This window comes from Macaca thibetana, chromosome 3 (assembly GCF_024542745.1).
Source record: "Macaca thibetana thibetana isolate TM-01 chromosome 3, ASM2454274v1, whole genome shotgun sequence".
Classification (NCBI taxonomy): Eukaryota; Metazoa; Chordata; class Mammalia; order Primates; family Cercopithecidae; genus Macaca; species Macaca thibetana.
This window is the reverse complement of record NC_065580.1, coordinates 121477881-121503645: the sequence shown is the minus strand read 5'-3', so window position 1 is coordinate 121503645 and position 25765 is coordinate 121477881. Positions and strand designations below refer to the sequence as shown.

Sequence of the window (25765 nt, the reverse complement as noted above, 5' to 3'; positions counted from 1 at the left end):
ACAGACTGGGTGGCTTAAACAACAAATACTCATTTTCTAACAGCTCTAGAGGCTGGAAGTCCATGATCAAGGTGCCACCAGGGTTAGTGAAGAAAGAGAGAGAACTCTATTGTCTTTTCCTCTCCCAATAAGGACACCAGCCCTATAGGATCAGGGCCCCACCCTTATGACCTCACTTAACCTTACTCACTTTTCTAAAGTTTCTATGTCTAATTACCCTTACACTGGTTACAGTTACAGTTTCTACTCTAATTACAGTTACATTCAACCTATGAATTTTGAGGGGAAACAATTCAGTCCATAACACATTCAAAATAAAGATCCTTTTGGTATCTAAATTTGCATTAATCATATGGTACGCTTTATTTATTTAAAAGGTCCTTACGATCTTGTAAGATTCAGGCCCTTTGAAATCTGGATCCACCCCTGAATATTCCCATTTTTAGAGAGGATGACACTAAAGCCTAGAGAGAAGTAACTTGCTCTCCGCAATACCATCAGTGAGTGGAGGATCAGACCCGAAGATGCTCAGAGTGTTTGACCCTAAACCCTCGCTCCTCAAAGTGTGCTCCCTGGGCCAGCAGTCTCCACTTCCTTGGGAGCCTGTTAGAAAGGTAGACTCTCAGGACCCAGCTGGACTCGTTGCATCAGGAACTAAATCTTAATAACATCCCAAGAAGTCTCCATGTTTACGAAGCCCTGCTTTAAACTGGACTGCCTCCACCTGTGTCTTTGATTTCATTTTTCCCTCCAGAAAGAGCAGCTGGTGTGACTGCAGGCACCCACCTCGAGTCATGGAGAGTTGAGTGTACACCGATGGGGGCTGTTGAGACCCCAGGTATGTCTGAGAGGAGAGGTAGGAGCAAAGAAGGGGGATGGAGTTAGACCAAGGAGAGAATGTCCTTCAAGTAGCCTCACACTCTGGTCTCAGGGCAGCTCCTACTGCTTGGGGCAAGAGCTGATGCCACTGTAGTCCAGAGCTGTAGCCTGGGGCACCCAATACAGCCCATACCAGGACACAAGCATGGTGCCCTGGGACAAAGAGCAGCACTCAGCCGTGCTCTGTGGATGAAGGGACAAAGGTTCTGCTTTCATGCATGTGGGAAGGCAAATCGTGGAGAGCTGCAGTCTTGCTGCATCTTCTGTAACTCCCTGTTCAGTGGCTTTACAACACCCTAGCTTGAAATCTGCCAAGGTGCGTTTACACTGGGAAAACTGGCAAAAGCTACAAATAGGGGCTCTTTTTTAGAAAATAAAAAATGCCATTTTTAAGCATTTATCAGCATATCCCTGGATGTTTGCCACACTATAAAATATAGATGATTTAGTGATGGTCGACATCTGAAAAAGTGGCCAGGTGTGGTTGCTCATGCCTGTAATCCCAGCACTTTGGGAGGCTGACGTGGGTGGATCACTTGAGGTCAGGAGTTTGAGACCAGCCTGGCCAACAGGGTGAAACCCCATCTGTAATAAAAATATAAAAAATTAGCCAGGTGTGGTGGCAGGCACCTGTAATCCTGGCTACTTGAGAGGCTGAGGCACGAGAATCGCTTGAACACGAGAGGTGGAGGTTGCAGTGAGCCAAGATTGCGCCGTCGCACTCCAGCCTGGGCGACAGAACGACTCCCTCTCAAAAAAAAAAAAGTGACAGTTTTAATAAGGACATTTAAAAGCACGTGCAGGAAAGAGTCCATAAAGAACACCTTTTCCTTTGAGTTTCCCTAGTATGTGATTGTGCCATTTACTCGCTGAAGGTTAGTAAGCACAGGAAGGAGCGCATTCTGCTCAGAGACATGTGGTAGGCTGATCTTGGTGACCCATCCTCTACAAGGCCCTGCTCAGCCCTTTGCTTTCAGCCCATCACGTATTCCTCTTTCTCACTGTCTGTCTGGAAGAGCTCAGCCCTGCCTGTTACTTCTGATTTCCTTGCCTAGCCCTCCCTATGAGGTGGCCACATCCACACCACAGACAAAGGCTGGTGTACAGTAGATGCTCAAAAATATCTGTTGAACTATACAATTTTGGAAAACAACTCCCCACAGTTGCATGTCTATAGGCCCTTATCAGTCAGGGAAGTGTGGGTGGCAATATGCACAGAATCTGAGTCCCAGGCGCCACCTGCCCCCCAGGCTCTGTGGCCCTCCCCGCAGTTGATGCAAGTGATTGGCAGTCCTGGCCTATGTAGTGTCCAGGCCCTGGGCCACAGCGTGCAGCTCCTCCCTCTGGCAGCAAGTCTGACCCTTACTCTCTGTCTCATCGTGACAGCTCTAACCAGGCTTAACCCTCCACCTCATTTCTAGAAACTGTTCTCTGTTGGGTTTCTGAATAGACGTTTGGGGGCCTTCCAAGGTATCTGAGGTTGTCCAGGCCTAGAGTCACCTGGGCCTTCTTCCTAGAAGAGCAATTGCATCTTGGCCTGGAGGTGGCACGTCACCTCCTTCTCATTGTTTTCCTGGATGTTGAGGAGCTCTCTTATTCTTCACCATCTACCTGCTTCAGGCTTCCTTTTGCCATCTGTGCTCAGCATCTGAGACACTGGGTCACTCTGGGCTTCTTTTGGCCCATGCCCCCACCATACTTCCTTCTGCTGCCTCTGCCAGGTGCTTGGGGTATGTGTCACCTGTGAGGTAGACTTCTCCTTGGGGACTTCAATGGGGTCTGGCTCACAGTGCCTAGTCTAGTTTTCAGCTCTGGCCCCTCGTGGGCAGCCCTTCCCATGGTGGTGTCCAGAGCAAGGAGGGGCTCCCCAGATTTTGGGAGAGACTCTCTAATACCCACACCCAAGGTGCAAGAAGAGATTCGTCCATTCAGTGCACCCTTTGTTTACTGAGCACTGACTCCACCCTGCTAGGCACTGCCCTAGATGCTGGGGGTGATAAATCAGTCAAGGGACCAGCACTTGCTAAGATCACATTCTGGGGAGGAGACCAATGCCAAACACATGAGCAAAATATATGTGGAATAGGATATGTATTTATGTTTTTCTATTCCATTTACATATAATGTATCTACCATGTTTATTTATGTTTGCATAAATACAAATTTTATGCATTCATATAAACAACATGTTTATAAATATAACACACATTACATGCAAACATCGTTATAAACTTACATTTAAATATAGATAATACACACATATACATACACACACACAGAGTGACAAATGCTCAGAAGAAAATTAGTCAGGACAAGGCAGCAGTCAGGAGCTTGGGTGAGAGCTGCTTTTATTTTGCATTATGAGACAGGACCTCACTCCATTGTCCAGCTTGCCTCCCCTCACCGCCCTCCCATAGCTGGGACTACAGGTGTGTGCCACTACGCCCCGCTAATTTTTTTATTTTGTAGAGAGTTATCCTATGTTGCACAGGCTGGTCTCCAACTCCTGGGCTCAAGCGCTCCTCCAGCCTTGGCCTCCCTGAGTGCTGGGGTTACAGGTGTAAGCCACTGTGCCAAGCATGGCGCTTTTTGACAGAGAGGCCAGGAAAGGCTCCTTGGGGAGACCATGGAAAGAGAAGGACTTGCAGAAAGAGAACTGTGGAGCAGCATCGCAGCCGGAGGTCCTGAGCCAGGAAAGTGCTCCACTCATGGGAGGCTGGACTGCAGGGCAGTGAGTCCCAGGGCCACCTGGGGACTTAGGAATCCTTCTAGGTGGGAGCTAGGGAGCACCCAAGATCTGCCATCCATGGGCAAGGACTCACATTTTGCATCTAGGCTGGTCTGCCTCCTCCTTCAGTTAATGAGAAAGCAGGGGATCAGAAGGAGGAAGGGAGGCGCCGCAGGCCTCTGGATACCTCATCCAATGACAACATCGCAAGGGGAGCATCAACCCCAACGCTGATCGCCGTGCAGGCTCGCTCGATCTGGCCTCTTGTTGGTCTTTTATTCGAGTCATTGAAACCATATGAAACTGCCACTTTTATAGGTCAGCCCATCACACCAACCAAGATCTTAGAGAGTGGAAGTGAAGTTCGGCAGATCAGGGACCTCTGGCTGACTTGCTCTGGGCCCGGGCGTGGCGGGCAGGACCTGCAAATCTGCCCGCCGGCCCGCACTGGAGTGGCAGGTTGTGCTACAGTAGCGCCCAGTGAATCAGGTGGGCAAACTTAAGCGTGCATTCACCCAGAGCGAGTGAGTTGTTAGCAAAGCGAGGCGACGCTCCAGCGCGCAGTTTCTGATTCCGTGGGACCCGGTAGACCCCCCCAGATCTGCATTTCTAACAAATTCCCAGGTGTTGCTGACGCTCCTGGTGGGGACGCCCACTTTGCGACCCCACGCACTAGACATCTCCTGCACGGATACAGGTCGGAGAGCGGCGCCGGACACTCACTTCTCACCCTCCAACGTCAGTCCTCCCGCGCAGGTCGGCTCACCTCGCCCTCGCACGCCCTCCAGGCTCCAGGTGGTTCCCCTCCCCCAGCTCCGCCAGAGAGGCGCCGGCCCCGGGATTCCCGCACTCCGCCCAGAGAGGGGCGCGCTCCCTCCCGGGGAGAAGCCCTCTGCCGCAGCCGCGAGTGTTGGTGCTGGGCCCAGGTGCCGGGGGATTCCTTCCCCGGACGCTTGCCGCGGGCCGGGTCGGGGCTCGGAGTAGGCGGGGCGGGGCGGGGGCGGTGCTCCGGTGGGCGCGGCGGAGCCAGCCGGGGCGGGGGCGCGGCGCACCTTGCTCCCGCCGCCCCCGCCCCGCGCCGCCGCCAGCCCCTCCCAGCGCTCCCGGCGCCCCCGCCCGCCAGAGACGGTTCCAGCCCCTTCCGTCCGCCCCGCTCCGCCGCTGTCCTCCGCCGGCCCGCGTGGGAGGACGATGGGTCAGCGCGGAAAAAGTGAATGAGGGCGGCAGCGGTGGCGGCCGCAGCCAGCGCCTGACTCGGCGGGGCCCGAGCACCGCCCGCGTCCCGGCCCCCGGCACCATGGACGCGCCGCGCGCCTCGGCGGCCAAGCCCCCGACCGGGTAAGCTGCCCCGCAGTCCGGCGGGGTGGAGCAGGGTCTTCCCTGGGCTCGGACGCCTGCGTCCGCACCGCTCGCTCCGGGGCAGGGCCCCCTCTCTGCTGTCCCAGCGGGTGCTGGTGGTAGTGGTGGAGCAGGTGGTGCGGTGCTGGTGTTCGGTGCTGGTGTTGGGTGGTGGTGCGTGCTGTATACTTTGGGCGCCCGGGTCGTTGCCCAGGTAACCGTGTCCGGCCGGGGCCGGAGCGCACTTTTCGCGCGGGGTGGTTTGTATGCAAGCGTCCTCATGGGGTCCCCGCCAGCACAGCCCCCGCTCAGCTCAGAGCTTTCCTCAGGCCCCCGAAGTGTTTGCCATAGGGGTGGAGCGGGGAGCGAAGGGACGCCCGGCCTTTAACTCCGGCCTCGTCCCTGCAGGCTTGCCCCCTGCCAGTGTTCCGACCAAGTCTTCCCTCTCCCGGCCGCGGCGGCAGCCCCAGGGTCGGCTCTCCCGCTAGCGTGGAGGGGAGGGCTCCCCGGCTTCGCAGCCTCCCGGGCCCCGCGTTCTCGAGAGGTGTTCGGATTCCCCGGAGGGTTTCATGGCAGCAGCTCTCCCTTCCTGCCTTTATTCCAGGGTCTCCCCTGGCAGTGGAAGGGGCGCCCTGGTGGGGCCAGGCCTGAGGCGCAGACAGCCGTAGCGCACCCGCGAGTCTAGGGGCCCATCCCTGTCTTCGCGATTCGGCTTCTGCCTAAACCTCTCCGGGTTTCTGTTTGCCATCCCCACACCTTGCGTGCAAGGATTACACGTTACATTCAGGATTTGACTCGCATAAAGAGTAATTTCCCTCATGCAGGACTAGCAGCCCTGCTCATTATCCAGATCCCGAGCCAGGTGGGCCGTGCCCATCCCGGCCAGCCGCGCAGGCTGGGCCGCGGGGTCGCGCTCAGTCCCGGCGTACTTTGTAGATTTCAGCGCGGCGTGCTGGGGACCTTCGACCTCGCTCGCTTGCCTGGAGCAAATGTGTATGAGTCTTGCAAATGGAATGAGGGTTGGGGTGAGTCCTGCACCTGCTTACCGAATGGGCCCACTTTCTGCTATGGCAACTGGACTTGAAGGAGGCAGCTTTGGGGACAACAAATCTTTTTTTCTGTTACAGTTGTGTCCCACTGACTCACCCTGCCCATGTGCCCATAGGCAGGCGTGTTGCCCAAGTGTGTAAAAGACTTTCAATTGGGCTGTTTTTTAAATTTTAAAGTTTTCCTTTAATGCCGGGAAAAAGTGAGCCAGATTAGCAAATCAAATAATCCTGAAGCTGAGAAATGTGTAAAAGAAGTTTTCTTTCTCTCTCTCTCTCTCTTTTTTTTTTTTTTTGCAGTGCACTTATTGGTGGTTATATAATTCTCTTTGAATAAACAAATTCCCCAGAAAGAAAATAAATGTGGGAAATCCTTTTTCATGGTAATGGGCATCCCAAAATAACATAGGGAAATGTGAAACAGAGGTATCTTTAAATCTGTGGCTTTCATAGCCTATTAAATGAGCCTATTTAAGGACACTGAATTATTTTGTCACTATCACCTTATAAATAAATATGAAGACAGAGAACATTTAAAAGGCTGGCAAAACTGTATCTAAAGAGTATCCGTAAGATCCTTGAAGGGAGTCTAATGGTAGAAGTGAAAGGATGTACCCTAAGAGCGCGGCAGTCTTTTCAGCCTGGTACTGTGTAGCAAGAGGGAGGCGAGGGCTGGCCTCAGTGCTTGCCAAAGCTCTGATTGGCCTTCATATTTGAATGGCAAAGGAAAACTAAGGATTTTTGCTATGGAAAACATGAAATTATTATTCCTGATGCATTCAGTTCTTTCCCTCACTCGTATCCAGTGTCTAATTTACTTGTCCGAACATCTTTGTCCAAGAAATGTAGACATATTATTTTTAACTTCTATTGTTCTCAGTTACTTTGTCATTTGTTAATCCTTTCTGCATTAACATTAAGAAGCATCAGTAAAATATTAATATCCTTAATAGCTTTTCAGACAAGAATTACATGTTTAATAAGCAATTTTGTGTTCAAATATGAGGAGATATATGGTGTTAGGTCTTTCAATATTTTACATAATTTAGGTGTATGCTTGCTAATTATAAAGGTTGGATATTGCTGTGAAATTTCTGGCCTTAGTACATTATTGGTGGCAGGCAGATTCTATTGGCTCTTCACTGAGATTACTCCTCTGTTCCCTGACATTAAGGCAGTGTTTGCAGTGTTCTTGAGGGAAATTTGTTTTCCATCTGATTCTGCAACCGTTTATTATAAAATCAAACTTTCAGTAAGCCACTGTCTTCCCACATGATAACAAACTGATGAGGTGAAGCTGTTGCTGTTGCTGAAACTACCACTCCTCCTTGTGTTGTACAGAAACAAGCTAGACTGGGTGCAATGAATTAAGGAGATTTCACCCTGTAAAATATGGCCTACGAACGCTCTTCTAGAGGATTACTGAAGGGAGATAGGTTGGTGAATGTAAATTCACTGACTCTATGTCTGGCTAAATTATTAATAGGTAGTTACTAGTTATCTTTGTGAAAAACACAAATACGCATTTTTACTTGGACTGAAATTGTATGGTTTTTACTAGGAATTGCGTTAAAACAGTGATATATGACTTCCTTGACTCCTGGGGAAAGTGTTCTTTTAGGAAAGAGGCTGTGTGCAAAAACTAACAAGTCAGACTTGATGTGACTTTTAGGGAGTTTTAGAGCTCAGTTGAAGTATAAGAATTGACAGAATACTCAGAACACAAATAAAGGCAAATTGCCTTTTGGTGAGGTTTTGAACTATATTTAACTCCATACTTTATCTGTTTACTTTATCTGTTTGTCTGAATATTTATGGGAGCCATCCCAGTAGTCGGCTGTTACAGAACAGGGGGCTAAATTTCCCATTGGACCCTCTATTAATAAAGGACAGAAGAAGGCTTGGCAGGACCGTGCTTACTTTTTTTTTCCTATGGAGGAAGGACATGTTTCTGTAGAATACAATAATCTCCAATGACGTGAAATGTCAAAACAGCTGGTGCATTTGATCAATGGCTGTATTCAAGCAGTTTGCTCATGTAAAAATCAGTGAAAGTTTTGCTAATCCGTTTCATCAAAATGTGGACTTCGTGTAAACATAGCTGTTATTTCTTTGCATAAATTTGTATTTATTTAATCAAATTATTAGAACCAGAAGAAATTTGAAAACATTAATCGAAGTGGGTAACTTGAGCTACTCTAGTCCCGTCGCAGTATTAAGTGTAGAAGGTCTGTGACAATTGATAGTGACCTGGGGCAGCCACAGCGACATTTTGTATTAAACCCTCATAAACATGCAAATATTATGGAAATATTAACTCGACACCATAATCGGAGGCTTAGGTTTCTAGGCCTTCGGCTTTTGGCTAACATGTTAGAGAATGTGTTTACATTCTTTCAAATGAGAGCATGTATAATGAACTGTTACATAAAACTTTTCCCGTTAGATTTGAGCAATATTTTTATAAGACGTTATTTCTGAGCTACTCTTTATTTTGGCAATTCATTTAAGAAAGTAAAAGTTAAAGATTGCTTGATGTAATGTAGAGAGTAGGCCTAGGAATTTTAATGTTTTGTAATTAAAATATTTACAAATAAATTAGAAGAGTTGGACATTTCTGTATTGCAATATCACCTAGTCTCAGCATTTTTATTATTTCTCAGTGGTTGTATAAAGGGGATAGAACTGAAGTATGAATATAGAACTGAAGTATGAATAAAATGTTACAAAGGTATTTGTTAAGTGTTGTGTCTCTCCTGCCCCCAGGAACTTTTGCCTGCAGTCCCTCCTGTGTTTTCTTGTGACCTCCAGTGCACAGGTGGAGTGGATTATTATTGGGTGGAACCTTGACCCAGGCAGAGCGGTAGCCCCCACATATATGCAGGCGTGGATTCTGTGGACTCCTTAATTTGAGATCCAGGGAATGAAGTCATAATCTGTGTGCACGCAAGTGCTCCTGTAATTATTAAGAAAACAATGATTATAGGATGCATCTATACACCATAATAAGTAGTTTAGGTTTCTAGGCCTTTTGTGCTTTGTTACAAATTTATGATTGAATTTAGTTTTGTAATTGATCCAAAGTTTTGAAAAGTGAGCATAAATATTTGATACCAAAGTAGTAGTAATATTTAGATCAAGGACATGCAAATCTTAAATATGCTAATAACACTTGGTTCTGATTTAGACTTGAACTTTGTAAATACACTAACAGAGAGTTCCTGTATTTATTTCCTTTTTGGTGGGGGGGACATAATCTCACCATGTCACCCAGGCCGGAGTGCAATGATGCATCCTCAGCTCACTGCAACCTCCGCCTCCTGGGTTCAAGTGATTCTCCTGCCTCAGCCTCCCGAGTAGCTGGGATTACAGGTGTGTGCCACCACACCCAGCTAATTTTTGCATTTTTTTTTTTTTTTTTTTTTTTTTTTTTAGTAGAGATGGGGTTTCACCATGTTGGCCAGGCTGGTCTTGAACTCCCGACCTCGTGATCTGACCGCCTCGGCCTCCCAAAGTGCTGGCATTACAGATGTGAGCCACTGCAGCTGGCTGAGGTCCTGTATTTATTATATGGTGTCTTCTTACATCCCTTCATTCTCTCCCCATCCACATTTAATTATGAAGATTTTATGTGTTGGTTAATTTTAGTTATGTGATTTTTTTCAGTTACCTTATACTATATTTGATATATAGCATATCAAATATACTATTGGAAAAAAGTTGATATTTCATGACCCACTGAAAGCTTTTACATATCTTCATCTTTGTACTTTTTCTCTATTTAAAATACTGTACTTGATACTGGTTTATATTACTACATAGAGATGTATTGATAATATGCCTTTTTATACTTTTATGATTTTCATTTATTTGAGTTGTAAATTTTAGTTCCCACCTCCCCCATTTTATATTTTGCTTTCTCACTTCCACCTTGTCACCTGAGTGTTTCTGTATTTTTCAGGGCCACTCCCTGGCTTTCTGCCCCTGAATTGATGGGTAGCCTATGTCAATTTTCTTTCATGGTTCCATAATTCCGTATTTTTCATCTGTCTTTCCTGGAATAGAATTAAACTTTTTTTCCTCATGTATACTTTATATGATTTTAGTTGCCTCTTGCAAAGCTAAAGATGGTCAATACTTTCAAGTCCTAGTGCTATTTATTCTAGACTAGAGTTTGCTGTCTCCTTCGGTGTGACAATAGACAATGGGTCTCCAACTGTGTGTATTTCCTGCTGCCTGTCTCAGGGCCATCCCTGTGCTTCTGAGCCAGCCCCTCCAGAGAAGGATGGCTTTCCCCAGCTGGGAGAAACTCTGTGGCCTCTTGGGGTGTTAGCACACTCCCTCTGCCCTCCTCATCAGGTGGTGAGCTGCTCCCTGCCAGGGCCTTGTCTTCTACAGGCCAAGTCCAATTAGAGTAATCCCCCAGCTAAAAACATTTCTATTAAGGAAAAAGCTTTTTAAGCAACTGCCAGAGTATATTTTTCTTGGATACATTTGATTAGACAGATTCCCAGACCACAAATACTTTTGTACAAATACGTTTGTAGATCCAGTTCCCATCTGCACCACACCAAGTGATGCCTATAAAAAAGACACCAATTGATTTAGAGAAGCCAATAAAGTCCTTATCCCTTAAAAAAAAGAAAAGAAAAGAAAAGAAAAAAATACAACCGACCAGGCTCGGTGGCTCACGCCTGTAATCCCAGCACTTTGGGAGGCTGAGGTGGGCAGATCACGAGGTCAAGAGATCGAGACCATCCTGGCCAACATGATGAAACCACGTCTCTACTAAAAATACAAAAATTAGCTGGGCGTGGTGGCAGGCGCCTGTAATCCCAGCTACTCAGGAGGCTGATGCAGGAGAATCGCTTGAACCCGGGAGGCAGAGGTTGCGGTGAGCCGAGATTGTGCCACTGCACTCCACCTGATAACAGAAAGAGACTGTCTCAACAAAACAAAACAAAACAAAAACAACCCTCTAAAGATAAACCAGGTAAGTCAGGAGTCCTGGCTGGTCGATCCCATCTCTTGTCTCTTGCCCCTCTAGCATTCACTGCCCAAGAACCTGAATTCCCCTGGGGAGCCATTGCCTTAGGGATGCTCCCACCTCCGTCCAGACAGAGGCTGGCAAGGGCCAGACAGGGCATCCTTCCCTGATTCAGAATGCCCTCTGCTTATTTGTTAATCTTATTGACTTTCTTCTATCAAAGGCAGACAGCGGGAGGATTAGTGGAAAGAGAATTATCTCAGGAACAAGAGCTTTGGACCCTGGTGCCAGTTGTCCAAGGTGAAATTGCTCCTTCTCCACACAGCCTGCAGACCCATCCTGGTGGGGCCTCTCCTCACTTGCTCAGCTCAGGGCTGTCTGCTGATGTTTCTGCCAGGCGCCGGTGTTCTCCACCAGTGCTGCCACAGGTGCTTCTGAACACCTGACTGGTGACTACTGCAACTAGGAGCTGAGTCTTTCACCTTTTAAAATTTTAATTCATTTAAACTTAAATAGCTGTTTGCGGCTAGTGCCAGTGGACAGGGAGGCTCCAGCCTTTGGATTTGCCACTCTTTGTTTGCCACCGCAGCTTCCCAGGCCTCGCCCGGGGTCTCAGGCTTTCTGTCTGCCTTGGCCTGGAGAGCCTTCTTGCCCCTTTCTCAGAATGCCACCTGCTTATTGTTTAAGCTGCAGCTGGGGCTCCCCCAGGAGGCCTTCTGAGAGTAGCCCTCTCACACCCCACGCCCTCCCCTGTCCGAAAACCTCCTATGGGATTATGATTGTCCCTTTACTTGCCCCTCTGACCCACTGAATTCTGAGCAGCTGCTTGGAGCCAGGACTATCACTTTGTAAGCTTTTGTGTCATCGGTTTGTGGCCTGTGATGCACAGAACAATCCCTGATTCCCTCTTGCTCGTGGAAGGAGTTAGATAACATGATCGTAGACTCATGTGAGCTCTGAAATCATATGATTCAGTGTTCCCAGAATATTCTAGAGTCCTCGTTCAAAAAAACTGTTTCTTAAATTGCTGCTTAAATCTTGTTTTTGCCAGCCTGTATGAGAACAGACCAATCTACTGGCACTAACATATTTGGAACTGATGTGCTTGGACTGTGCTTGCCAGTCATGCAGCCTAGTTCAGTGCAGATTTGGGAGGTGTTAAGAGGTCTTATGTTGAGGAACATAAAGTGGTAGTGGCTTAAAGAGGAGATAATTCTCTCTCTTATCTAAAAGTCCACCGTGGGGGTCCCGGGCTGATGTTGGGGTGCAGTGTTCCCAGAGACCTGCTGATTTTTATTTGGTGCTTGACTGTGGCTAGTGTGCAGTCTCCATCTGTTCCAGCCTGGCCTGAGGAGGGGGAGATGCACCCTGTCCTTTCGTATTCCACCTGCCAGCCATACAAGTCCCTTTGCTTATGTCCCCTTGCCCCAACCATAATCACATGGTCCTTAAAAGGGCAGCTTGGAGGCAGGGGGAACAGAGATGTTAGCCATCATGATTGCATTTATGACTCCTGTGAGGGCCGGGGGAAAGTAGGTGTTAAAGTGTACAGATGGGTAGGTGACTCCAGTGAGCATGTGGCTCCTCTTCTCCCCGCCAGGGTCTTGGGAAGGGGTTGACAGTTTCTGGCCTTTCTGAAAAACATGTCCTTAGTTTGCTGTGACACACATCCACGTCATGTAGAGCTGTGACCTACAAAGCCCATGCCTTCCAGACATCTAAGGGGAGGGAGTGACGTTTATGCTGAAATTTTAAAGGCCAGTGGTAAACAGGACTTTGCATTTGCAACACATCAGGGTGCTGACATCTTTTGCTTTTTATGATGTCTCTGTTCTCCTTGTCCATGCTATAGCCAGCCACTTCCACTTATTCATAGTGGGCCCCATCCTGGAGGAGTGGGGGAAAGAGGATCCCCCAGCCCCGGCCCTTATGGTAGTTGCACCTGGGAAAGTCAGAGCTTCCTGCTGGTTTGGAGGAGGTAGGCAGGTTGGAGAGAGTCCTTGTTAGAATGAGGAGTATTGGCAAAGCGTTGTCTTATCATAAGTGCTCTGTGTGGCTTAAGGACTCATAGAGCTAGAAGAGGAGAAATACCAACTGGATTAACTTTGCAATTACATGTGGATGGCTTGAGCAGTTAAGTAAGTAGCAAACTAAAGCTAAGGAACAGAATGGGAAAACCAGCTGTGTGTGTGAGTGTGTGTATGAGTGTGTGTCTGTCTATCTGTGTGAGAGTGGGCATGAAGTTAAAGCTAACTTCCAGCACTTGGCAAAGCAGCAGATTACCAAATCAGTTCTGGCAGTTTTCAAACTTAATGGCTTGGGAGTTGTATTTAAAAATAGTCCTGGGGAAGAGTGTTAATGCAGCCAAAGTGTATACTTTCGTTCATGTGGCTAATTTTTTAGTCTCTAAATGCAGTTTGGTTGGCTAGAACCCTCTTAATTAAGTGCAAAATCCACTAATGTTCAATGCACAAACCGTTAGCCTGGAGGGAGACTGATCGACAGCAGCCAGAGTCTAAACATTTGCCATGCAGGGCAGGTCCTTGCCAGGCTTTCCCGTCTGTCCACCTGTCCATCTGTCTTGTTGTCTATAGCTACCAGGTAGAATTAGTTTCGGGTGGAACTGAGAACTTTCTTCCTCCTACTCCTGCCTAAACCACTTATTACGTGATAATGGTTATCTGCGCTCTAACAACGTCACACATAGGAAGAGTGAATTGCAGATCATTCACAAGAGCCAAGCCACCCAATTGGATTTAAAAAGTGTGAATTGGGGTCATGAAGTCTGAATGTTTCTCATGCTGGAACAACCCGCTAAATCGCTACACTTTACCACTTCTCAGAAATACTTGATTGGTTTCAGTTGGTTTCAGTGGCACAAACCATAATCAAAGACTGTGTTCTGAATGCAGTTAATTTGTGAATTTTGCAATAAACGGAAAAGTAAGGAAAACTAGTTTGGAAGCTAGACTAAACTGAAAAATATTTCAGTTTGGAATATTTCCTTATTATTTGTCCATTTATTTTTACTTACCATCATGTTTCACATTTTTAGAATGATAGGTTTTTCTGAAGGAGGACACAAAAATGTTCTTCACAAGGTCTTGCCGTATTTCTGCATTTGAGCCACTTGCTTGCTGCCATTGTCTAGCTGACAGAGGTAGGAGATGGTCAGAGCCTGCTCCTTGTGCGTGGGAGGTCTGGCTCTTCCCATCAGGGCCCTCTGATGTGGGTAGGACAATACTGTCCTCTGCGTTTCTCGTTTTTGTTTTGAGATGGAGTCTTGCTCTGTCACCCAGGCTGGAATGCAGTGGCATGATCTCAGCTCACTGCAACCTCTACCTCTTTCAAGCGATTCTTCTGCCTCAGCCTCGTAAGTAGCTGGGATCACAGGCCTGCGCCACCACGCCTGGCTAATATTTTTTGTATTTTTAGTAGAGACGGGGTTTCACCATATTGGTCAGATTGGTCTTGAACTCCTGACCTCAAGTGATCCACCCACCTTGGCCTCCCAAAGCGTTGGGATTACCGGCCTGAGCCACCGCACCCTGTCTGTCCTCTTGGTTTTGTAGGTGAGATTGCCATGTGACTCTGAAGTCTCTTGTCAGTGTCCATGTCCTCGTTCTTGGCCACTCTGCTAGGCCACATTGAAGCACGGAACTCATTTCCAAAGCTGCTTTATGAAAGCTGCTGCCCTGGCTCCCTGCAGGGTGAAGGACGATGTTGCTCTGCTCTATTTCTGAAGCCCTGGAGTGTCTCAGCAGCATTTTGCCATGAAAAGCCAGTCTGCCTGCAGACATCCTTATGACTTATTCCTGGTATAGGAGCCTCATGATTACCTGTTTGATTGTGACAGAACTCATGCATTTCTAGCATGTGTGATTCCTGAGACTCTTAGGTGGGATTTTACTTTTTCAAAGAAATACGTGGGGTGTGATAGGAGAGGACCAAACTCAGCTGTTGTAGAGCACAGAGCAGTTATGAATTAGTGTAAGGAGTCGAATCCAGATTCTCCCTCGTCAAAGCAAGATGTTCTGCCTTGATACTGGCTGATTAATTAATAGATATTGAAAAGTCTTCTCTTTTGTACAGGATGTTGGCCCAGCTCAGTGTCTTGGGCTGATAAATTTAATGAAAACACAGAGCTCTGCTCTGTTCAGTACATGAGCTTCCTTCAAAGTAGAAGCTATACGGAACCCAGACCCACAAATTCACTAATTGTGTTTTCTTTAGGTAACTTTATGCAGCCCTTGCTCCAGGCTGCAAGAGCCTCCGTAATGAGCTGGGTGATGCTTTTAGGGCCTCTTTTCTGCAGGTGAGTTGGGTCCTGTTAGCCTGGGCATGCTAGACAGTGTTGGGGCTTCTAGAGGCCAATACCCTCCAGTAGGGATGAGCTGAGCATGGGGAGAAAATAGCCCTGGTGTGTGGCACTTCCAAGCCCCTCTAGGTTCATGGTGCCTAGTGTCACTGTGCTCGTGGGATCCCACTCATCTGCATTACAGCTCACACTTCAAGACACTTGGGAAGCAAGAGCCATCTTCATTCATCAAGTACAGTGTTTTGTTTTTTTTCTCCCCAAGACAGAGTCTTGCTCTGTCGCGTGGGCTGGAGTACAGTGATGTGATCTCAGATCTCAGCTCACTGCAACCTCCATCTCCTGGGTTCAAGCAGTTCTCCTGCCTCATCCTCCCAAGTAGCTGGGATTACAGGCACGTGCCACCATGCCTGGCTAATTTTTTTTATATTTTAGTAGTGACAGGGCTTCACCATGTTGGCTGGGCTGGTCTCGAACTCCTGACCTCAAGTGATCCACCTGCCTTAGCCTCCCAAAGTGCTGGGATTACAGGCATGAGACACCACGCCTGGCCATCATTGAGCACAATATTTTAAGTGCATACCTGGTACCTGGTTTAGGGGCTTTTTAGTGCCGTGAATGAGCTGTGTGTTCTTGGCTCTCCTGGGGCCTATGAAAGCAGAATGTCCCTCAATCTATTTTTTTAAAATTTAGTTTTAGTCACTTTCACAAAAGTAATTTATCCTCCTTACGATGTTTCACTTACCTGTGCAGAATCCTCCTTCTGTTAGAACTGATTGTTCTAAATGACATGCACCAAGTTGGAAGATTATACCTTTTGTCTTTTTATTTCAACTGTTGATCTGTAGAAAATATTGCTTTTTAGATGAGGTACTAGACGGCAACCTCACAGGAAAATTATATGTTAGAAATGTTTTCTTGATGTTTACTTTTCATTTTCTGAGTTTAAAATTATACAGTATTCTTACAGTCAGGGATAAGACTGGCTGCAGAGCCTGATGGGAAGTAATACACGGCTTGTGTTTACACTGGGCTGGCTTTCATGATTTATCCATGTGCCTGGGAGGGGGATGCACTTCATTTGTGTAACTTTTTTTACTTAGGGTGGTGTTTTTATAATGCTAAATGTTTGTTATCGTGAAAAGATGTTCTTATTTATTTTAAACAAGTGAAAGTGACATATAACTGAAACAGATTTTCCACAAGGCTCAGCTTGTGTCCCTCTTTGTTGTGTCACAGTGACAGAGGCCCTTGCGCTACCTAGTGGTGCTGGCATTTGGAGGGGCGGGGGCTCTGGGTAGCATGGCTGGTTTGCAGCTCTCTGGTAACTTCTTGGTGAGGGTGTCAACCTACAGAATGTGAGTGGAAGGACAAGGCCCGCACTTCCACCTTCCCCCTGAAAGCTGTGTCACTCCGAGGGACTGTTTAACCTCCTCATCCCTCATGACTAAGGCGGAGATGACTGGATTGCAGGGTTTTATGAGATAATTAGAGACCAGGAGTAACAGCATCAGTGGAGGGCCTGTCACAGTTCCTATTTTTTTTCAATTCTTTTCTCATTATAAAATATTGTTATTTTCCCATTATTGTTTTTCTGCCAGTATTCCATCATTCTGGACCAAGAATATATAATAGATGTGCAACTCTATCCAGACACCTGTTTTTACAAAGACTTGCACTGCCTTTCCAGTAGGAAATATTACTGCTACCATTCTGTTTTCTTATGGTAAAAATGCGGCCAGTGCCACCTTGATAGGAAACTAATGATTCTAATACTCAGAAGGAATATTGGTTTAGAACAGAAAAATAGCACTAGAAATACAATAAAAATCATAGCTTGTATTCATAAATTGTTTTTCAGTGGATGTTGTAAACCAAGTTTGTACCAGGACCAGGTGGGTCACACTGATGAGGAAGTCATGGGCTGGACAGGGTGGGTTGGGGACTGTGGGGAGAATGAATGGCGACTCCTGTCCCACTGGAAGAACTTTGTTAGAAGGCTGGACCCGCCTGTGACCTCTGCCTCACCACTTCTAAATAGAGGTCATTGTGCTGTGCCCTTTGTTTTGCTCTCCTAGCAGTTCTTGGATGCTGTGAGGGCGAGACCGTGATTCCTCTGTCATGCAGGTGTGGCTGCCTCTCTCACACCGTCACTTTCCAAGCTGACCTTGGTACTGGTGACAACCTGGGACTGGATTCTGGTCTCCTGACTATTGGACCAGTGAGTGGTTTTGGGGGAGCACTAGCATCTGGGGACTTCCCTCTGAACTTCAGGGTGCCACCCGCATTATTCCATGAAACCCTTTACCCATTAAAAGAATATAAAAATAAATGTCTGAGTTTAGTGTTGGTGTGCACGTAGTCAGCAGCCTGTCCCATGTGTTCTGTGGGCAGCTCTACACACCACTCAGAGAAAAATAATAACAATGGATGACCACCTTTAAAAGTGATGTTTGGATATTAGATAAAATCCTCAGCCAGTCTGTAGACCCACTGGGAAAAGTCTAAGGAAAGGATCCACACAGAACAGATCAGGATACATTTGTACCTTCCCTGTTTGGAGTTGGATCAGCAGATAAGCTGAATTTTGATACATGTCTGCGTTTGTCACATGTAACATCTCAGAGCTTGGTAAAATCCCTCTCCCAGGCACATTAACTTCATGTAAATAAATAGGTGCTCATGAACAGCAGTTGCTTTGACACACTTCCTTGTGGAATGAGTCTGTTTTTGCTGGAGGAAAGTAATGATAAGTGATGTCTCTGTTCCTGTGGCTGCCTCCATCTGGGAGGGCTGGGGACGCCACCCCGTCACCTCTCACCTCCAGTGGAACCGCCTCTGCATGCGTGGTCAAGTCAGGTGCGCACAGAGACGGGATTGCTGGTTTTGTATTTTTGTTTGTTTGTCTGTAGAGATGGGTTTTGCTGGTCTTCAACTCCTGAGTCAGGCAATCTGGCTGCCTTGGCCTCCCAAAGTGCTGGGATTACAGGTGTGAGCCACCACGCCTGGCCCGGGATTGCTGGTTTTGGATGGTGGGCTTTCCTGTCCACCATTCATTTAGGTTTTGTGTCCCCAGATTTTATAAAAGGGTATAAAGCGTTTGTGTCTATCTCTGCATCCAAATGTAAAAGCATAAATGTGAAATTATGATCTATTGTGTTAACTTTGTCATGAGGCTTGGGAAAACATCAATGTATTGTATTTTAAAACATTCTAATTTGTGAAGTACAGGTTTCTATTGCAGTGATAAAACAGTAGCTTGTTTCTCAGCCGACAGCCCTGTGAGTGGGTTATTGTTGTCATAGTTTCAGCATTACATTGGGAAGACTGAGCTGGTGATTTAGCACATGCCAAAAACTGAGTCACCACAGCCGTTTGGTTGGGGGTGAGGGGTGAGGCGTCTGTAACACTCTCTGATAACAGTGCTTGGTGCCCTGTATAGCATTGTCTTTTAAAGTGGTAATTTATTACCAACGAGTAAAACTGATCTTAGTGAAGTTTCAGTATTTTGAAAGCACAATTATTATACCAGAATTGTGAATTATTATTATTATTTTTCTTAGAAATAGAGTCTTGCTACATTGACCAGGCCAGTCTTGTACTCCTGGCCTCAATCAATCCTCCCTGTCTTGGCTCCCCAAAGTGTTGGGATTATAGGCCTAAACGACCACACCCAGCCCAGAATTGTGACTTTTTTTTTTTTTTGAGACGGAGTTTCACTCTTGTTGCCCAGGCTGGAGTGCAATGGCATGATATCGACTCACCGCAACCTCCGCCTCCTGGGTTCAAGTGATTCTCCTGCCTCAGCCTCCTGAGTAGCTGGGATTACAGGCCTGTACCACCACACCTAGCTAATTTTATATTTTTAGTAGAGACAGGGTTTCTCCATGTTGGCTAGGTTGGTCTCGAGCTCCCGACCTCAGGCAATCCACCCACCTCGGCCTCCCAAAGTGCTGGGATTACAGGCGTGAGCCACCAAACCTGGTCCGGAATTGTGAATCTTTAGGAAGAAAATTATTGGTCTTATCAATTTACTTTAGTGGTAGAATTTCTTGTAAAACTTAACTGCTAGGAAATGATGGCATCATTGCTTTATTTATGTGACCCCCTCCAAATTTATTATGGTGGGAGTGAGGCCAGGCCTTCGCCCTTGTTAGCCGAGCAGTCTTCACCTATTTTGTAAGCACCTCCTAGGATGGGGCCAGGCTGCGGAGACATGCAGCTCAGTGGCTGCCCTCCAGGAGGGCCACGACACTGAAGACCCATCAGAGCCAACCAGGGGAGAGGCCCCTGGCTCTGACTGTTTAGGAGCCATGCCTCTTTGAAGCTGGGAGAGGCAAAGCTTCCAGGTTTTGAACTGGGGGTTGAAAACTAGATAAAATGTGGCTGGGCAGAGAGGCAGGCATGGACCGACCGCCAGGAATGGAAGCCCGAGGATGGAGGAACATACAGGGGTTCCCAGCACAGTGGGACCCCACAGAGCGGAGGAACCTGCAGTCCACTGGAAGGGACACTGAGGACGGCAGATGACTTAGATGCCTGGATCCGCGGCTGGAATCTGTGACTTGGAACCACGTAGCAGTGGGCAGGCAACTTGGGGGTTTGGATTTTCTCTGGAAGAGCTGGGGGATTGGTCGGAGACCTTAAGCAGAGGAGCAGCTTGCTTACAGATGAAGGTGGTTCTTCGAATATTAGATCGACACCCAGGTATGGGAGAAGCCCCGGAGGAAAGAAGAGAGGGTGGGGCCTAGCAGGGACAGCCTGCAGAACACGGCCCAGGCCTGAGAGACAAGGGCTTGGCCTCTCCACCCGCAGTACCGCTGTGAAGGAAGGGGCAGTGCTGCTGTGTTGTGAGCTCGCTGAGGTACAGGTGATGGGGGCCCAGGCAGTTCCCCGTCACAGAGCCCAGAGCGCGGACTGTGAGGCCCCTGGCTGGATAGGAAGGAGGTGCCGGCGCGGTAGTTGAAGTTCCCTCCCTCACTCTTCTCTGGCCGTATTAGTGCTGAGGGTGCTGCCTGCCCAGAAGAGGATAAAGGGTGAGCGTCCTCCAGAGGCTGCAGTCTCAGAGGAGAGACACATCTGCCAGGGAGCCCCAGAGGAGGGGAGAGTGGCCCAGGGCAGGGCAGGAGGGAGCAGGGGAGGGTGCGCTTCAGAGCAGCAGCCTGCGCAGTGGGCGGTGCGTGTATCCCACCGCACTCACTCCTCATCTCAGCGTGCGGGCTGAGGGTGCTCTTCCCATTTTCACAGTGAGGCACGTGGAACACAAGATAGTACCATGGTGACCAAGGGCAGCCGATGGAGCGGGTAACCCCACATCTGGACCCCGCAGTCCCACAGCCCAGCGCACACTCCTAACCCAGTCACATGCTCCTCAGATATCCCTGGAAAGGATCCCAGGGCCCCTGATGACAGTTGTGAGTCTGAGCTAGAAGTGGGGAGAGGGGTGGGGAGGGTTTTCCAGGAACTGTGAATGGCAGGAACAACTCAGGTTCTTGGGAGGGTGTGAGTGTCCCGAGAGGAAGTGAGTGCGGTGGCAGGCTCAGTCCTCAGTCCTCGCAGGTGGACTGGCAGTTATCACTTCCTCTGCAGAGCTCCCCAGAGAAGGCATTCTCCCAATTTACCCACGAGTACAGTGAGCCCCAGACTGTGTTCCTGCGTCACCTGGGCAGTGGTGACAGGATGCAGACCCAGGCCTATAGGAGCACGCAACTCCTTCTAACATACCGCGTGGCTCCTTCTAACACATCAGGTGACACTCTGGGTAAGAAGGGTCCAGACCCAGGCCAGGTGTGAGAGCCTTCCACGGTTTAATGACCTCTGTTTTGGCCAGGCGCAGTGGCTCCCGCCTGTAATCCCAGCACTTCGGGAGGCTAAGGCAGGCAGATCACCTGAGGTCAGGAGTTTGAGACCAGCCTGGCCAACATGGTGAAACCCCATCTCTACTAAAAATACGAAAATTAGCCGGGCGTGGTGGGGGGTGCCTGTAATCCCAGCTACTCAGGAGGCTGAGAGAGGAGAATTGCTTGAACCCAGGAGACAGAGGTTGCAGTGAGCTGACATGGTGCCACTGCACTCCAGCCTGGGCAACAGAGTGAGACTCCATCTCAAAAAAACAAAACAAAACAAAACAAAAAAGCAAACCTCAGTTTTGATTCTGAAATCTAAGGCAAGCATGAGCATGTGTAATAGGGAAGTACGGAAGGCACAAGGGCAATAGACTGGGTCGTGGGGGTCAGAGATGCATGGCCTGTTTGCAGGGCCTTGAGGCCAGCGCTAGTCCAGGTATGCTCTGTGAACTGGTCTGCAGTGAGATGAGTGCGTCACTAAGAGTGAGCATCCGCAGACTTTCATAGCAGCTTGATGTTGTTGCGATATTTAAGCACGTGGTCGTTGACGGTGCCTCAGGTAGGGTACAAATGACCTGTCTTGTGGAGTCATGGGTCACCTGTGGCATGGAGAGCTTTTCCTGTATTATGGTCCTCATCCCCATAGTAGACCTGTATGTAGGTGCCATTACTGTCACTTTCTTGAAGAGGAGGACACTGAGTCTCAGAGAGGTTAAGCAGCTTGCTCAGGGTGACAGCCCACCCTTGTAGCCTTGAAGCCTTGCAGCGGCCTCTCCCTTGGCACCATTTCAACTCTTCATATGTTTTGTTGTTCTCAGAGCAGGACTGCCAGGCCCTGGGCTGCAGCACCCATCCTCCTTAGAAAGCGCCAACTGGGTTTGAGGAGTGTCAGCAAGCTATGGGTCAGTCCCCCTGGAAACCTGGACTCATATGGTAGGAATTATTAACCATTCGGTCCCTTTGAAACTTGTGACTTTAGGGAAGAAAGAGAAACAGATAGGAGAAGATAGGTAAAATCTGAATGTCTATAGTCTCTATTGATTTACCTTATTTTCTGTTCTAGCAATATCGAAGCAAAGGATATGCACAAGTTCTTTGGAATATAATACTTTCTAAATAGCCATGCCGCACCTCCTGGGCAGACGGGCAGTGGACGCCACTGTGTGTGACTGTTGCTGGCTCATGCATTCGTTAGTGTCTTAAGGATGTCCAGCCCTGGAGGAGGGGTGTCTGTGTGTGTGTGTGTGTGTGTGTGTGTGTGTATGTATATGTGTATATGTGTGTATGCGTGCTCATAGACTTGGAAGGTTGTGTGGCTCATCTTTGGGAGGTGCGCTGTGCAGCCTGTCTGGCCTCAGGGCAGAAAGATATGAGGTGGCCACCAGCAACAGCTCCCCTTGGCTTTCCTGGCCTATGCCATTCGTGGTTGAGGAAAGCTGTTCAGATGGTGCCTTCCTGACTCCATGAAGATTGATTGTGCTGGGGAGAATCTGGGTGGAGAGTATCTTGGGGTAGAGGAGGAAGAAGAGAGCTGAGATATGAGAAAGGGCTTATTTGCTGGGACAAGTGGATTTGACCTCAGAACTTCGATGTCATCTGTGCTCAAACAAAGCCACTGTAGGCTTATTTATGGTTTTGGATCATACAGTATCATGTTAGTGGTGCAGTTGTTGTTACTAACTACTGAGGTAGGATGAGACTTATGCAGCATGTGAAGTGACAGGGTCAACAGTGAAAATTTACACATTTGCACCATTTTGCAGCTTTCAGAGTCCCAACATCTGCCTGTTTATTTGATACAAGACATGCTCATGAGCCTGGTGGGCAAGCATTTCTTTCCCTACTTTTCGGATAGTGAATGGGCCATGAGCTAAGAAAGAGCAATGAAGTGGCCTGCCTTGCTCACATCTGCTTTGTTGCTGGGGTAGGGGGTGCCCTGTGTGGCCCCAGCCCATGTGTTAGGTGGTCAGAGCTCAGAAGTGATGGAGAATGTCATTGCAGGAGCATGCACAGGCAGCAAGCTGCACAATTAGCCCTGAATAGCAGGCCACCTCTTAAAGCATGGCCTGACCACAAAGGTGACTGGGTTGAAGCCTGTAGGTGTAGAAGTTACCTATTGCTACATAGCAAATCACCCTAATCTTAGCAGCTTAGCAGTGGAAATGGCTTTACTGGGGGGTTCTGATGAGAATTTTAGGTTGTAAGTATGCTTAGAGTCATACGCGGTGGCTGGACAGTGGCTTAGTTTTTGCCAGCTTTTGTCAGGATGCCTCAGCTTTTTGCCGTGTGGCCTCTCTGTATGCCTGAGTGTCCTCACAACATGGCGACTGACTTCCTGTAGAGCATGTGATTTAAGAGGGGGTGCAAGGAGCAATTTGCAAGGCTTTTTATGACCTATCCTTAGAAGTGATATACTGTCACTGGCTTCATACTTATTTGTCAGAAGCAAGTCACTAAGTCCAGCACACATTCAGGGGAGGGAAATTAGGCCCCATCTTTGGAAGAGATTAGTATGAAACATTTGTGGTCATATTTTGACCTACCTTAGGGCAATATGGTCTTGATTGTCTTTTCCCAAAGCAACTTGGTTAAACTCCTAGTGAAGATGTATTAAAAACATACATCGAGTGGCCTCTGAAAGGAGACTTTTATAACCAAATCCCACTGATACAAACCTTTCTAATGGTTGGCTTTTTCATGTATCAAGGGCTGCATGTGACAGTTTTCTTTATAGAAGTATGTATTCGTTGTTTATATAAAGATTTTCAAGGCCAGGCATGGTGGCTCAAGCCTGTAATCCCAGCATTTTGGGAGGCTGAGGCGGGCAGATTACCTGAGGTGAGGAGTTCAAGACCAGTCTGGCCAACATGGCAAAACCCCATCTCTACTAAAAATACAGAAAATTAGCTGGGCATGGTGGCAGGTGCCTGTAACCCCAGCTACTTGGGAGGCTGAGGCAGGAGAATTGCTTGAACCCGGGAGACGGAGGTTGCAGTGAGCTGAGATCACACCATTGCACTCCAGCCTGCGTGACAGAGTGAGACTCCATCTCAAAAAAAAAAAAAAAAAAAAAAGAAAGCTTATCAAAATGATGAAACTTAGCTTATCATGTTAAAAACAACAACAGAAAACCTCAGGTACTGAAAAGTGACCACGTGCCACAATTGGGACAGTCCCAGTTAACACCTGGTGTGATTCCTAATAATGCCCATTTCACCTACCAAATTGCCCTGTCTGGACTATAAATGTTCTGGTTGCTCAGCCTTGATGCTGAGTCTACCAATGTAAAGATGAAGGCGGGATTCTGCCCCAGTGGGTGTTAACCAGGGATGTGCATCCCAGTCACCGAGGAATTTTGGATTAGAAGCATATCTCAGCTCTTCCCAGGGGGATGCTGCCTGGGCCAGCAGGGAGGGGACTCACAAGACGGTTTGAAGGTGCTCCCTGGTAATTCAGACATCCAGCCTTGGCTAAAGATGATCCTTTCATTCATCATTCAGTATTACACCCAGCCATCAATTCCTTAAGTGTGTATTAGTTGAGATATCGTTCTAGCTCCCAAGGTGGCCAGCCTGGGAGTTCTATTTAGTGGAAAAGACCTGAATACATATAGCGTGGTCATTTTCTAGAACAAGAATTTCCTCTTCAAGAAATATGTGTTTGTAATGCACTTCACATGGTTTAACCAAGTTACTTTGGAAAAAGGCGGTCCAGCCCAGATTGCAAGCAAGTTCTCGTGCTATACTTAGCACCTCCCTGTGAGTAATCAGCAGTATCAAAATGCCCATAAATCCTCGCAAGCAAACATCTATCATGAAACAAAAACTATTCTGTAAAATACTTTCTTTCTTCCTTTTTTTTTTTTAATAGTAACAATAGCATAGGGTTGTATTGTGAATTAAATGAACAGAATAAACTAACAGCTCTTTAGAATGACTGTAATCCAGTAAGTAGAATTCAGGAAACTGGCTATTTTTACTATTCTGAAAATCAGTCTCTTACCATTTTTATGAATTGGAACTGGCTGGAGAGTGGGGTCCAAAAGTATGGGTTTTCTAACCTAAACACCCAATTTTGGTTACTATGGATTGAAAGTCTAGAAAAAATTAGAAAGCACACCTGGCAAATGTAGATTACTCAGAGATGCCTGTACCAAATAAAACATTAGTAATAAGTATTAGAACTTGAAACAACTAAACAAAAAGAGCTCACAGATGCCATTCACCAACATCATATGTCAATTTTTTTTTCTTAAACCAAAGAAACATCATTTGCCTACCAGCTGCCTCAAAAATTTAATTTAGAAGCAAACATACATACATACCATAAAATGCTTTCAGAGTCAGTCATTTATCTAATTGATTTCCTGCGGTATTATTTGCCCCCCCCAAAAGTTATCTTAAGTTATTGATCAAAAAAGAAATGAAATATTTAACTTATGTAAGATAATGCTTTGGTGAAAAAGCAAAACCAATAACAAAAGAATAAAAAAGAAAAAGAAAGTAAAGCCAAGCTTAATTAAACAAAAATATTGAATGCCTTCATTTAATCAGACATCTTCCATGTTAGGACAAAGTTTACATTAAAATAATATGTGTATCATTGTCTCTGTGTTGTTTGTCATAT

General features: G+C 47.2%; 1 protein-coding gene across 6 annotated transcripts in view; it reads left to right on the top strand.

Annotated features, from left to right (window-relative positions):
- Window positions 1–4724: 4724 nt before the first annotated feature.
- The window catches only part of COBL (cordon-bleu WH2 repeat protein), a 306183-nt gene continuing 285142 nt past the window's right edge, over window positions 4725–25765 (top strand). For all 6 annotated transcript variants that reach the window (XM_050785610.1, XM_050785608.1, XM_050785607.1 and 3 more), the window contains exon 1: window positions 4725–4945. In XM_050785610.1, coding sequence (XP_050641567.1) covers window positions 4905–4945 — 41 coding nt within the window. In that variant the 5' untranslated portion in view covers window positions 4725–4904. The remainder of the gene's footprint in view (window positions 4946–25765) is intronic.